General features: G+C 40.0%; 1 protein-coding gene across 2 annotated transcripts in view; it reads left to right on the top strand.

Annotated features, from left to right (window-relative positions):
• LOC105934862 (protein argonaute-3) overlaps window positions 1–15,309 on the top strand; it is a 47,302-nt gene that overhangs the window by 9,733 nt on the left and 22,260 nt on the right. For both annotated transcript variants that reach the window (XM_036135244.1, XM_036135243.1), the window contains exons 2-4: window positions 8,417–8,588; window positions 13,674–13,794; window positions 13,918–14,126. In XM_036135244.1, the coding sequence (XP_035991137.1) occupies window positions 8,417–8,588; window positions 13,674–13,794; window positions 13,918–14,126 (502 nt within the window). The remainder of the gene's footprint in view (window positions 1–8,416; window positions 8,589–13,673; window positions 13,795–13,917; window positions 14,127–15,309) is intronic.

The following is a 15,309-nucleotide window of genomic DNA, read 5'->3' as shown; positions in this document are numbered from 1 at the left end:
TCTGAGAGCGAAGTGCTCTGTTAGGAACATACGGGGTAATCAGAGCTCTGATATATGATGGAGCTTGATTATTAAGGGCTTTATACGTTAGAAGAAGAATTTTAAATTCTATTCTTGATTTAACAGGAGACCAATGAAGGGAAGCTAAAACAGGAGAAATATGATCCCTCTTGTTGATTTTCATCAGAACTCTTGCCGCAGCATTTTGAATCAGCTGAAGACTTCGAACTGCATTTTGTGGACTTCCTGATAGTAAAGAATTACAATAGTCCAGCCTTGAAGTAACAAATGCATGGACTAGTTTTTCAGCATCACTCCTGGACAGAATGTTTCTAATTTTGGCGATATTCCGGAGGTGAAAAAAGGAAACTCTGGAAACCTGTTTAATATGAGATTTAAATGACATGTCTTGGTCGAAAACAACACCAAGATTTTTAACTTTATTACCAGAGGCCAAGTTAATGCCATCCAGATTAAGGGATTGATTAAGAACTTTATTTTTTGAAGACTCTGGCCCAAAGATTACAACTTCTGTCTTGTCAGAATTTAAATGCAGGAAATTTAAAGTCATCCAGCTTTTGATGTCATCAAGACATGACTGCAGTCGAAGTAACTGATTGGATTCATCAGGATTTATGGATAAATATAGCTGAGTGTCATCAGCATAACAGTGGAAATTAATCCCATGCTGTCTGATAATTTTGCCAATCGGAAGCATATATATAGTAAATAGAATTGGTCCAAGGACTGAACCCTGTGGTACTCCACAAGTCCCATTTATTTGATTTCCCCTTTTGGGATGAATTAAGTATTATTGAATTGAACAAAGACTACAGACATACAGTAAGACTTGTAACATATTTCCCCCCAGAAAATGTGCTAATCCTGGCGGTAGGTGTCATTGTTGGTGCTGGGAAGTGCGCACACAGCCGTGCAGCGGGACAGGGGGCGCAAGGAGCGTTGCACCATGGGGGGTCAAGCTAATAACAGCTAGCGCATTAGCTATTTAGACCGAGAGGTTTTCTCCCACACGGGAACTTTAATGACCTTTTAATAACTGACTTTAATAACTTGAATTTTTATGTCTCTCTCAAACATCGAGGCATTTAAGTACCCAAGCGACGCTTAGCCTGGCGCGGGTGGGGCTTGTGATACGCTGGAGGAAACCCTGGGTGTGCATTTGTGAATGAAACTTAATATTCGTTATAGCAAGATGTAACATGTTGCAGACTTTCAGCTTTTCTTTTTATGAAAATGTGGCTAATTTTAGTGTTTAATGTCACAGCCTGGTGTAAACCTACAGGTCGGTGTAAACCTACGATGGCATGTTTGTATGTCGTCGTTGTCGTCGTCGTCAGGATGCTACGCTTCACTGAGTTTTTCGTCGTACTGCTACAGAGAAACTGCTGGAAATGCCAGAGTTTTCTCTGGCTGCAACACCTGTTGCTGTGCACTGCCAGCCAGCTGGCTAAAAGAAGGTTGCTACATTTCCAGTTGCTCAAAAATATAATTAATTAATTTTTATTTTTTATTTTATTTTTTTTTAGAAACATTTCCAGTTGCAATAATCACATGCAGTCATGGTGCAGAAATCATAGGAGACCCGAAGCTACAGCTGGGAACCTGGAGGCATGTCCGCAGCTGTCCGCATGCTGAGTAGATAGCCGGACTAATTCTCCACCTAATATCAGCTTGTTGTATTCCCAGGCTTCCTATACAAAGATGTCAAAATGGTGAAATGTTCTGTGCAGTACGCACTTCAAAACTATTGCTTAATTTATCATGTTTATTCTGTAATTTTGCTACAGTGCATCAAAACACACATAATGTAGGATTAGAATTACTCAATAATTATCAGATCAGATCTTTTTTTTTTGTTTTAATTTGTTTTCTAGAATAGTCTCAGCAGACGTCTTTTCTGTCCAAGCGTCACAGATGCTAAAGATCGTACGCGGCTAAATTTGAGTAAATGAGCAAAAGCTGTGATCAGACGAGAGTCTCTCCTTTCAACTCACCAAGTCATAGATTTGGTTTCTTTCTTTTTTATTTTTTTTTTTAGAGGATCACGTTATGTCTCCCTGAAGGGAAGCCTGGGAGTGATCCCGAGTGTTATCAGCTTTGTTTTGCTGAACCATCAGCGCCAGGTTCATAAATACTTCAATAAACATCTGTGGGACAAGCTTGCTAGATTTCTTTTTTTTTTTTTACCCTCTCAGCTTGTTGCCTCCCACATGTGTTTAATAAAACAGGTCCTGTGTGTTCACAGGCGAATGAATGCTTTGACTAAAGTGAGTTTTCTCTAGCTCTTGGTATTTTTGGGACAGTTTGGACTGGTGTACTGCTTGTTCTCTCTAGTGATTTGGGTTTTGAATAACAACTTCTGTGCAGGATTTTAAAGAGGCCTAGTCACATACCGTGACACAAAAAAACCCCAAAATAAAACCGTATACGCCTAGCGTTTGTTCAGATATATTGTTCACTTTGTCCTTTCTGAGACAGAAAAGAACTTTGGATCAGGCGTGATCAGCAGACATAAACATTGTTGGGGTGACAATTGACAACACAGGGACTTTAAGAGCCAGTAGACCGTCCTGCAATGCCTCACAGTAAATTAACGGCTCAGCGTAGTCCAGGGGCCATTTTTGCCCTCGGTCCAGCTAAACTAATTATGTTTAGAGACACAAATGTTACACATCGCTTTAAAACAAGAGCTTGTTTTTGTAGTATACTGTAGGAAATTTGTTCACATTTTTTTAATAAAAATCAACAGTTTTTATTATTTAGCCAACAGTATTTTTATCTTTAGGTTTAATGCATTTTCTTCAATTGGACTTTTGATTTTTATAGCAAATGGCATCGACCTATTGACAAAAAGATACTTAATTTATCTATAGTAAATATTCTATACACCATTAGTTTCTTTCTTTCTGGAAATGTTATGCACATATTGCAGAACTAAATACTAAATGCACCCTAAAGATAGCAATTTTAAATTACCTTTACATTTAGAAACATTGACCAACCCCCCACCCCACCCCATTTTTGGTCCAAGTTTTTAAGAGCCAAAGCTGAAGGCTTAAAGAGCCACATGCGGCTCTGGAGCCACAGGTTGTAGACCCCTGGCATAGTCAAAGACCAACCAGATCAACAGGGTTAGGCTTACTTCTTTCTTTCACCACCTCTGCCGGCCTGGCTTAGGATGGGGCCGAGTATCGATTTCAAATTTCAAGATTGCTGGTGAAGATTCTCAGTCATCCAGGTCATGGTCATTCCAGAAAAAGTAAAAAACAAAGCAACTGGACTTGTTTTCCGTAGTTGAAGACGTTTTGCTTCCTCTCCAGGAAGCTTTCTCAATTCAAAAGGTCTAGAGTAATGATGAGTACCAAGCTTTATACTACTGCCAACAAAGGTATTTGTAATGGCTTTAGATAACATACAAATTCAATAGACACAGGTCCACCCCTTAGTAATGGGTGGTTGTTGAACCACCCATTACTAAGATTGAACCGAAACCGGTCCACTCCTCTTTAACGAGGAGTCGTTAAGGTCGTTATTGGCCTGGCTTAAAGGAGCAATGTTTTGATCACCCATATGATGGTGAGAACTGAGGTGACCTTTCGCCGAAATTAATCCTATAGCTGTATTGTAAATTTTTGAGAGTTGGACCCTAAGGCCTCCTCCTCTATTTAAGGTTGTTTTTTTCTCTCTTAATGTAGATGGCTTCCTTCACACCCCTGAAGTAAAGCCTTGCGGCTCGCCAGGCTAGGGGAAACCCTATGTGTATATTGTCTGTAATCATGTGAAATCAAAGTGATGTTCCTTGGTTGCTTCCTTGTTCACAAATAAAGCTGATTCTGACTGATTCTATTTTCTCAATAATTAGTGAAAATACTAATACAAATGGAAGTGCTCTACTACAAGTTGGTTTCTTTAGAGGCTCAAAACAGAAGTGAGAATGAATCAAAAGTCAAAGACCTGGTGCGAAATTGGGGGTTCAAATTGGTAAAGCGGTTTTGTTCTGAATCTGAGCAAGAACCCCAGCTGTTGGCAAGTTTCCGTTTACAAAGAGACGCATTTCTGACGATCCGACGGGTAACTCTGCAACGTGAGGAGGAGTTTGTGCCTGAAGCTGAAACCGGCGAGAAAAACCACGTGGTCATGTTTGTGTAGAGTGCCCAAAAATTACCGCTCTGACTGTAGCTTCTTCTGTAAAAACAAAAAACGGTGCGTTTCCTGCAGTCTGGCTGTATAATACCGCCTCTATAAATTACTGTATGTGTGGGCTGCTGACTGAAACTAAACCCACTGGCAGCATGTGCTCTAGTAAGTGGAATATTTCTTCTCTTTTTTTTTTTATTTCCCCAAAGCTTTAAGTTGTTATCATTGCTATTTGGGATAATCTATTTCTGAGTTATCAAAGCTGGGGGCTTTAGGTTGTTTCTCTTTCTGCAGTGGCTTTGTGACTCGCACCGAGCAGAGACCAGTTCCAAGACGCCGATAAAAACCACAACACGCCTCATCATCTGTAATGATGCCACTCCTGAATATCCTGGAAGACCCCTTTTTTAATCGCGCTAGATAATCAACAGCAGCTTCCCATTTCTGTTCAAACCTGTTAATATACCCCTTCCTTCCTTTTTCAATGGTTTTGGGGCAGAATCTCCAGGTTTCCGTCTTTTTCTGTCTGCGTTTAATTCAAGAAGAAGCCTTTTTTATCCTTTCATCAGCCCAGTTGTGTACGCCGCAGCCCGCCTGAGGGGAAAAACGCGTACAACCTGACTGTAAATAAACAAACTCACATTGTCGGCTGTTGCCTCACATAAAGTTTCTCTTTTGTTGTGGGGAGATTTTATTTTTTTCCCCTACTTTCCCCCCTGAGCGCGGCGTTCGACTGCAGCCTACACGTGTGAGTCAAGTCGGAGATGAATCACGCTTGGCTTTTAGTTTTCAATGACACATTACAGACTTTTTCTTTTTTTTTTTTTTTTTTTGGTAAGAAGCCCTGACACGGTGGGGAAAGTTGAAGCGAAGGCTCCCGAGGTTTTAAGGAGACGGGGCTGTAAACAAAGCGGCACCGGCCGGGCAAACAGCTGAGCCTTCCTCAGGTTTCTGTATAAAAAAAAAAAAGATTGATTTCATAACAAAAGCAGAAGGGAAACCGTCAGTAGTACAAACGGTACGCTGTGATGTCAGCAAAAAGATTAGTTTTCTCAGCTTTGATGTGGAACGCATGCCTCAGCAGAGCCTAAATAGCCTCAACAAGATCGTGGCTCATTAAAGTGGAAAATAACAGCTTATGGATCAAAGTGACTCATACCCAAGACATTCATTTCTTTATTTCTTTTTTTTTTTTTTTTTTTTTTTTTTTGGTCCCCCTCCTGCTGCTCATGACACATCTTCAAAAGCGTTTCATGTTTTGCGTTTGGTCGTTACGCTCTTGAATTTTTGTTCCATCGGTCGTGAAGTTTTAAAAAACCCCTTTGGCAGATTTCAGTCGGACGTTCGTATCTCTGAGGAAGACGCGTTCTGCTTCCACGGCCTTGAAATGGGTGGAAGTTCTCGCGCACGTCGTCGTCGTTCGCTTATCCGGGACGGGGTTCCTTCTCCCCAGACACCTCCTCCAGCTCCTCCCGGGTAAAGCTGAGAGACGGTCCCTGCTGCGTGGCCTGGGCAGCCCCGTAGATCTCCACCCGGGGGACCACCTCAGGCGACTCCTCTCGATGCGGAGGAGCAGCGGCTCTGGGTCGAGCCCCTCCTCCTAAGGGTCTAAAACTGAACGCTTTCTTCTCGTGAGTTCATAAAAAGCCTTTTCCTCTCATCAGATGCACGATTCATGCGGCATGCCTGCAACGCACCAAAGCTAAACGTCCACAGGCTTTCCTTCGCGGTGGAGACGCCAGACTTTGTTTGTTTTTTTTAATCGCCGGCATCGATCGTATTTGGTATTAAAATTGCAAAGACGTGGGTGGCTGCTGGGTGCCGAGTGATTAGAAATGTCAGCGTGTGATGTGTCTGATGCGTGGCATTTCCCTCGCACACGTGACCTTACCGTGACATTTTCTCCGCTTTATGTTGTCATCGCAGTGAAACAGTCGTTACCTTTTCTTTTTTTTTTTATTGGTGTTTAATTTCTTCTAAGCAGAGCTGACAGGGTAGATCTGTTTATTAATCAGATGTCTTTGTGTTGGGTTTTTTCTTACTTTTATTTATAACTTTTGAGGTTTTCAAAGTAATTAGGTGGTATTAATAGGCATTTATTTGATATTCAACCAGCAGTCTAATTTGAAATGATCTGGAAAAATCTTCATGTTCAAAATCTAACTGAAAACAATAGACCGTCGTGGAAAACAATTGATACTTCTTAAACTTCTTACAATTTTCATCAAAACCACAATCCTCGATGATTTTATTGAGAATTTCTCATAGACCAGGGGTGTCAAACTCATTTTGGTTTAGGGGCCGCATTCAGCTTAATCTGATCTCAAGAGGGCCACACGAGTAAACTCATTGCAAGATTAAATAGAACTAATAAATGTGGACTTGTTGTTGTTTTTTATATTAAGTTAATTTCACTTTTACACAATATATTATGAATAATCTCAGCGTTTTTAAGAAAAGTATGTGCAATTTCAACAATACTTTTACTCAGTTAAACATTTACTTGTGCATTATGCATAAGAACTGATCACAGTGATTATACAATGTTGAAAAACATTTATTCACATTTTTTGGAACTTAAAAACACTGTCCTGCATGATAAAATACATCAAACAGATAAAAATTAAGAAATGATTTGAATTTTTCCACACCTGAAGCTTAATCTGTTAATTAAAACACAGCGCCCCTCGTGGACAATATAGGAACTGCATATTTTCAATTAAATGAAGTACATGTTTTTTTCAATAATTATTTTATCATTCTCTTCCTTTTATCTTGTCCACTTGTGAAAGTCAAATCTGATGAGCTCTTTGTGGCATCTTATTGCCACATTGCCAGACAGGACACTGGGGAAAAAAAAAAAAAAAAAAAAAAAAAAAAAAATGTTATATAATGATAATGCATTTAGCCGGATCCGGCCCGCGGGCCGTATGTTTGACACCCCTGTCATAGACTAAATCATTGTTACAAACACAACCCTGAAAGAGTGTTTATGGTTGTTTTCCACCAGATTTACCATCCCGCTGTATTCAGAAGTCACCAAATTAGAAACAAATGGTCCACTGGTGTGTAACGTAATCTCAGTCTAAATGCAGATGTTCTTTCTTAAGGCCATGGAGGTTTAGTACAAAACATTAATATTAAGCAACCGCCCTCATGAAGATCAACAAACTCACCAGGCGGGTCTGAGATAAAGTTGTGGAGACGCTTAATGCGGGTTTAAATGATAGAAACGAGATCCATATTCAGTCTGTCTTTAAAAACTTGAGCTAAAATGGCCTGTAGATAAAAATGTTTGTAAACGAGGACGATTTAAAACAAGAGATTGAACTGTTTCTTTTTTAATTTAGCAGAACATTATTATTCAAGAGAACAGCTTGTTGAGTTGGACAACAATCCTTGTTGAACATAAAGTGCAACCAACAAACAAGTCTACTGTATGTATTAAACAGCTTGACCAGTACTTAATGCTATGGTGAGATTCCTGAAAGTTTCTGGTAAAATAGTATTTATTATATAAACTCTAAAACAAATAATAAAATTATATTGTCTCACTGCTTCCCATCTGCGTAGAGGCAAAGCCCATTTTAAACATATTACCGACACCTAAAGGATGTCTTCTCTGAAAAATACCAAAGATGGCATACCTCTTTTGCAAATTGTTTTTAAAATTGCGACTGTATTGCAAATGCATTTAATTGTCCAGCCCTATTAGCCACACACTCTACAAATGTGGTGTTTTTATGCAGGAGTGGGAAGAAAATAAGCTATAACCATGTGCAGTTTTCCTCAAGCCCTGTAGGGGAATCAGCCAGGATGTGATCACATGAAGCCAGAACAGATTTCTTCAAACGGATGCACAAAAAAAAAAAACTAACATTGTACATCACGCTCTTTTTCAGAGCGTTTTCAGAGGTTTTCATGGAGTTGGAGCTGTAATTCCACTAGAAAGAGGTTCTAATTGTGTTGATTCAAGTAAGTCCAGATGCACGCCAAAGCTTTCCCATTTTTAGCTGTGAAAGATGTTGAGCACAGTTTGTTCTGCTCCTACTAAACATGTCGTCCATCACATAAGATCCGTTAAAGTGGCTGTAACAAGATGAAGGGGTATGAATACTTTTTGCAAAGCACACACGTTGTGGATATTGGCGTCGTTTTTAATGAGTCGCGTTTTGTTTGCGTTTCTGTCCTGAGTGGCTTAAATCCGATCGACACAAACACCGTTTTCCATAATTTCTGTCTTTTGTCCTCTTCCCAGGAGCCGTTGGGCCCCAGGCCCTGTTCGCCATGCCTCGGCGGCCTGGCTATGGCACCATGGGGAAGCCCATCAAGCTGCTGGCCAACTGCTTCCAGGTGGAGATCCCAAAGATGGACGTCTACCTCTATGAGGTTGACATCAAGCCTGACAAGTGCCCGCGTCGAGTCAACAGGTAGGAGTTGCTACTGCTAGCAGCAACCAGTTCATGTCTGATTTAAAAAAAAAAAAAAAAAAAAGAGGCATTTCGCTGATATCTGATGCCGCACAGCTTGCAGCGAGCGAGTAAATGCCATCGCACCTTAGAGGCTAATCCTGAGTTTTGGGTTGAGTCGCAGTCCAACTCTGAAATCTCTTCCAGTGAACGTGACTCACATCAATAGTTGGTTCTTCCCCCGAGTGATGAACGTCAGAAACATCCGCCACTTTTCCACAGCCAAAATGTTGTTTTTTTTCTTCCTTTTTAGTGCCGCTTTCAACTTGTCACCTTCCCGTTTGACCTCCTGCCCCGTGGAAGGCGCCGCAAATCGTTTAAAACTTGTAACCACGAGACGCACAAATAGCTTTTTTCAAAAAAAACAAAACAAAAAAGAAGTCAGCGCTCTGAGTCAGGGCACACAGTGACACACTCCACATCCTGTACTTTAAATCCGCTCGTAGCGCTACATGTTTTTATGAGGGGTTTGTATAATACTGTCTGTGCAGGTTTCTGTTTTAGTGACTAAGCTGCCAAAAAAAAAAAAAAAGAGACAAGGTGTCTTCATCTGGATTCAACTAAGCAGAAATGGGTCAGGCTGCTAATGGTTCATGTTTTAGCTGGCATCATCTGATTCAACCGTAGGGGCTTTTTCTTTCTGAGTACTCTTGTGATTAACGACTCGGTTTGTGTTTGTGGAAAAGACGTTCTTCTGTTTTTATGAGGGATCCAGTTATTGGGGAAGCAGCGGACACTTCTGAGGAGATTGCTGAAATGACTAATGAAGCGCGTTAGTAAACCTGAAACCTGAGCAATCGTCTTTGTTTTTGTGCGTTCTCCCCGTTTCTGCGTGGGTTTCCTCCGGGCGCTCCGGGTTCCCCTTTCCACTAAAGACATGCCGGTCAGGTCGGCCATTAGTGGCAGCGCGCTCAGACTAACCCTCCATCTGATCTACAAAGTTACGTCCTATGTACCTTGTATGTATAATGACAAATAAATAAAACGTCTTAACCTGAGGAGTGAATTAAAAAACAAGAAAACTTTATGATTGGCAATCGTTTCCAGTGAAATGAACTGAAACTGTTTCATTACACTGTTTCTTTGTGAAAGTAAACATATTTCCTAATGCAAAATTTTCCACCTAAGTTTTTTTTTTTTTTTTTATTAGCCATGATGAATTTTGCAGTTATTTCCACATAGACTGACCACTGCAAAAACCACATTGAGCCCCTACAGGCTCCTTTGAGCCTACAAGATTGAAAACTTTCCATCTCAAAATATTTTTATAATTTTTATGAATCAATAAATCCTTATAAAATCCAGTCATCCATAGATTTCTTTTTTCTAACATTGTTTTTTAGGACTTGAAATTATCTGCAGGATTGCGGGTATTGGGCGACCCCAAAAATGGTTCTTATAAACAGAAATCAACGATCCTCTGCCTTTACCTGACCGATGCAACAAAATTTAAACTTTGTTTGTAAAATTGATTGCAAAATAAAAATGTATTTAAATGTTTTATTTTAGCCATTTTTTTTAACCACAGCTGCACATAGAAGCTTTTCACAAATTATAATATTGTCATATTAGAGCTCTTTCATGGTCAACGCTGGACCTTAAAAAACAACATCCCAGCGGTCAAAAGGAACACCAAGGAGAAATCTGACACAAAATAAACCTGAAATAAAATGTGCTCTTTTGTGCTTAAGACATAAAAATTTGTATAATTAAAAATGTGATTATCACAAAAACAAAAGCTTGTATTGTGACTATAAAATCAACTGACCAGTCGCAGCTACATATTCAGAGCATCTCAAAAATATTTCCTTTGCTCTTTAGGTGCTGGGAAATTTTAAATAAACGTTTTTTTTTTTCTGTCATATGAGATTTAGCAAAAGAAGACTCCAGTTTCAACAGTTTTACGGCATGTTGTATTCCTGAGAACATGAAATGGACAGAAGATCTCTGTCTGACATACTGGATGTTCTGTCATTGTTCCCAGTTTTAGAGCCAAAAAGAAAAATCCAGTCTAATTTTTCCCTACGGTGCAGACGAACTTCGCAAGCAATTTAAGTGCAAAGTTTGCTTCGCTGAAGCAAATCAGAGAGACAGTGAAACATGGTGCTGTTCACTGAAAAGGAGAAGCTCAGTGAGGTCGCTTTGGTCTTAACGACGCAAAGTCTGTCAGACAAACATTGATTCAGCCCGCAAATCAGGATTACAAACAAGATTCACCGATCTGTCGCTGATTTCAGATCCTCCTCGTCCCCCAAGAGCAGCTGGATTTTTAAACGAGAAGAAGCCGAGGAGACAGAGGACCGGACGGAGCCACCAAAAAGATTTATTACACTGATGCAGCTGAAAGAGCTTACAAGTTACAGCAATGTGCATCGTTGAGAACATTTTTTGATGCAAAGTCAGCAAAGACGGTTTATGTGAGCAGTTTGATTAAAAAAAAATAATAATTAGATAGATAATATTATTTTAACCGTTACTCTTCTGTTAAGAGATGAAGAAGAGACAGAAGTCAGGGAATGAAGAGAGGGTGGAGGCGAGAGAGGAGGAAGAGGAGGCACCAAAAGGATTAGTGATGCAACTCAGAGAGTGTTGAGAAAATGACCGTTACACATATTTAAATAGCTAAGATGAAGGGTCCCCAAAGTGTGGCCTGGGGGCCATTTGTAGCCATTTGAATCATTTTATGTGACTCCTGACTGCAGTTTAAGAAAGGTGTAAATTTGACCCTGCAGCAAATGAACCTGAAGAAGAGGGACCCTTTTTATCGTTTGTTGAATCGAAAATGTTTGGTACAAAACAGTGTTTTTCTCTTATTAGCCATTTTTTTCTGCTTTAATTTTGATTTCATAAGAAGTCGGGCCGCAAACGACCAATTACTTTTTTTTTTTTTTTTTAAATAAGGCAAATGTCTGAAACCCTTTTTATAAACCTACAATAACTTGTTCTTTTCTAATTGGCTTCATTTAAACATTGCCTGTTTAATTTAGAAAAGAAAAGATTTACAATATAATAATTTTTGCATTTTTTTTTTTTTTTTTTAATGGTGGAAAAAGAATTGGCCCCTGAGCGCTTTCATCTTGGTGATTTTGGCCCATATTGCAAGAACATTTGGACACCACTGGTTATGTGGGAGGTTTAACGCTTTAAGGAATTTAATTTCAGCAAATGTGTTATTGTGAAAAGTGATGCAGCGGCGAAAGGCCGAGAACGGGGAAAGAGTGGCGCGTGGAGAAAATAGATATGACCACAGATTCGGTTACGGTGACCACCAGAGAAGATTAAAAAGGGACGGTGCTGAATGTGTTGATCTGAATACGATAAGGTGAAGATCTGACGTTCTCTCACACGTAGTAGAATTTCTACCTGGATGGTTCTCCATGCCTGGAAAGATTTTCTTCCCTTAACCTCCGAGTTATTAGGTGGAAAGAGCTGAAGCAGAGAAGGGCGAATGGGGAGAGAAGAGCGCCTAAGATGACGAGGACAGTAGAAAGATACAAATTAAAGTTTATTAATCTGAGCTATGACTTCAACAGTGGAACCACCTAAGAAGTGTATAACTCCCCCCTCTTGTGAAGTCCCCACTGTAAGGAATCCCCTTTTTTTTTTTTTAAAAGGTGAATATCTAGCTCTGGTTTTATCCCCACCACCTTTTCTTTTTACTGCTGGCAGCAATGGCGTCTTTTTCCCTAGTGGGAAACCTCGCCACCTAAACATCGACTTAAAGGTGAGCACCACATGCAGATAGTAGGAAACAGGTGTTGTTTCAGGCCCACATGGTTAGGAGGCTATTCCCAGCATCCAGAGTACCTTGCTGCTAGTACTACTGCATCTCCCTCATCCTCTTTGTCCTTTTGCCTTTGCCACATTAGTGTTTCTATTGTTGAGGCTGCATTATTTTCCCCTTTTTATTGTGGTAGCCTGTTGTCGTTTTTGTTAGTTTTGGGATTTAAAGAAGTTCTGTAAAAAAATAAATAAATGAAACGTTACTGAAGGGAGCGACGCATTGAAGTAAGTTCATCGTGGCGGGCTGCGGATCGCACCAAACTCACAGCGTCGCAGGAAATTCTTCCTAACTGGAACAAAAAGAAAGTTATGTTTGCGTTTATCTTTGCGCAACAGATACCATATTTGCAGCAGCTTTCTAATGATCATCTTTAATGCAGTAGTGTTACTAATTTTAGATACTTTGATGCATCTTAATATCATCAACCACCCAGCTTTAGTCGAAGACTACCTGCAGCGGTCTGGCTTTCCAATCATCAAAACTAGATGCAGCTGAAAAAATAAATCCAACCATAGGCAGACATAAGGATTTTAATTTGTTACAAGCTATTATGTCATTACAAACATACTAAATATATGCCGGAAACCAAATCAAATGTTGCTAAGTTGTTTTTTTCTCTCTAATTATCCAGTATGTTTACTGCACTTTCAGTTCACTGTATTCATATAGCACCGATTCACAGCACATGTCATCTCAAGGCATTTTGCAAAGTAAATTCAACCAAATGATGAAGACAGATTAGTTTAAAATTTCCTTTCTTAGGAAATCCAACAGATTGCATCGAATCATTTCCTTGCAGCATTCTCTCCTCCTGGATGAGCGTGTAGCCACAGTGCACTGTTGCCTGCATTGTGCCGTTGACTTTGCAGCAATCCCTCATACTGAGCATGCATGTAGCGACAGTGGAGAGGAAAACTCTCCTTTTAACAGAAAGAAACCTCCAGGAGAACCAGGCTCAGTGTGAACGGCCATCTGCCTCGACCGACAGGGGGTTAGAGAAAACAGAGCAGACACACAAAAAGGGCACAGAGGCACTGATCCAGGAGTACTTTCTATGTAAGAGAAATTAAAAAGGAGAGTAACACAGCTAAGCAGATGAGCTCTGGGCCAGATTAAGTCTAATGTGCATGATGTGCCGTGTGCTCTGCACATTTAAACACGCTCGTCTTTGTGTTATTTATGCTTGTTTGAGGCCGTCCCGTGTCTCTTATTTATGCTGAAAAAGTCATAAAAACCTTGTCTTGTTGTTGCCTTTTCTGCAGGGAGGTGGTCGACTCGATGGTGCAGCACTTCAAGGTGACGATCTTTGGAGATCGGAGGCCAGTTTATGATGGAAAGAGGAGTTTGTACACAGCCAACCCACTGCCTGTGGCGCCCACGGGGGTGAGCTGAAATGTCAAGCAAATGTGTTTTTCCCTCCTAAATGAAAACCGTCAATCAAACCGGCACAACCTTTTAGTCCTTCTTGACTTTTTTTTGTGTGTGCGTGTGTGTCTCGTTCCACAGGTGGACCTTGATGTCACTCTTCCAGGCGAGGGTGGCAAAGATCGTCCCTTTAAAGTCTCCATCAAGTTCGTGTCTCTGGTCAGCTGGCACATGCTGCACGAGGTGCTGACTGGCCGCAGCATGCCTGAACCGCTGGAGCTGGACAAGCCCATCAGCACCAACCCTGTGCACGCAGTGGATGTAGTCCTGCGGCACCTGCCCTCCATGAAGTGAGCTCCTACAGATTGTTCATCTGTATTAAAAGACTCCTTTTCCCCACTGGCTTTCTCTAATCCAGGTTTTATTCTTGTTATTTAAACATTTTAAATAACTTTCTTCAGGAATTAATCCTCTCACAAGAAAATGTAGCGTTTATCCTGATTTTGTTTTTTTTCTCCACTCTTTTCCTAAAGTGAAACTAGAAGGAATAAAATCGCAAAGCTGTCCCCTTAGATCAGGGGTGTCAAACTCATTTTGGTTGAGGGGCCGCATTCAGCTTAATCTGATCTCAAGAGGGCCACACTAGTAAACTCATAGCAAGATTAAATAAAACTAATAAATGTGGACTTGTTGTTGATTTTTATATTAAATTAATTTCACTTTTACACAATATATTATGAATAACCTTAAGCGTTTTTAAGAAAAGTATGTGCAATTTCAACAATACTTTTACTCAGTTATACATTTACTTGTGCATTATGCATAAGAACTGATCACAGTGATTGTACAATGTTGAAAAACATTTATTTACATTTTTTGGAACTTAAAAACACTGTCCTACATGACAAAATACATCAAACTGATAAAAATTAAGAAATAATTTAAATTTTTCCACACCTGAAGCTTAATCTGCTAATTAAAACACAGCGCCCCTCGTGGACAATATAGGAACTGCATATTTTCAATTAGATGAAGTACATGTTTTTTTCAATAATTGTTTTATCATTCTCTTCCTTTTATCTCCTCTTTCTTTCGCCTTTTGTTTTTTTTCTTCTTGTTCTTTCCTCTTTTCCTCCTTTCCTCTCCTGCTTTCCCATTGTAGTGTCCATATCATTTGAGATATTCCCCGCATGAATCATAATAAAACTATTCACATTCATAAATCAAGCGGAGCACTATGGCAAAAGCCGTACTGCTCCACTTGTGAAAGTCAAATCTGATGAGCTCTTTTTTGCATTAAGACAACAACTCTTATTGCCACATTGCCAGACAGGACACTGGGGGAAAAAAAAAAAAAAAAAAAAAATATATATATATATATTTATATATAATATATATATATTTTTTTATAATGATAATGCATTTAGCCACAGGGCCGGACTAAATTGTTCGGCAGGCCAGATCCGGCCCGCGGGCCGTATGTTTGACACCCCTGCCTTAGATATTCTCTGTGAATACCGGGTCGTGTATTCG

Source organism: Fundulus heteroclitus, chromosome 3 (genome assembly GCF_011125445.2).
Source record: "Fundulus heteroclitus isolate FHET01 chromosome 3, MU-UCD_Fhet_4.1, whole genome shotgun sequence".
NCBI classification, from domain to species: Eukaryota; Metazoa; Chordata; class Actinopteri; order Cyprinodontiformes; family Fundulidae; genus Fundulus; species Fundulus heteroclitus.
Note: the sequence above shows the minus strand (reverse complement) of the source record. Positions and strands in the feature narration are given on the sequence as shown.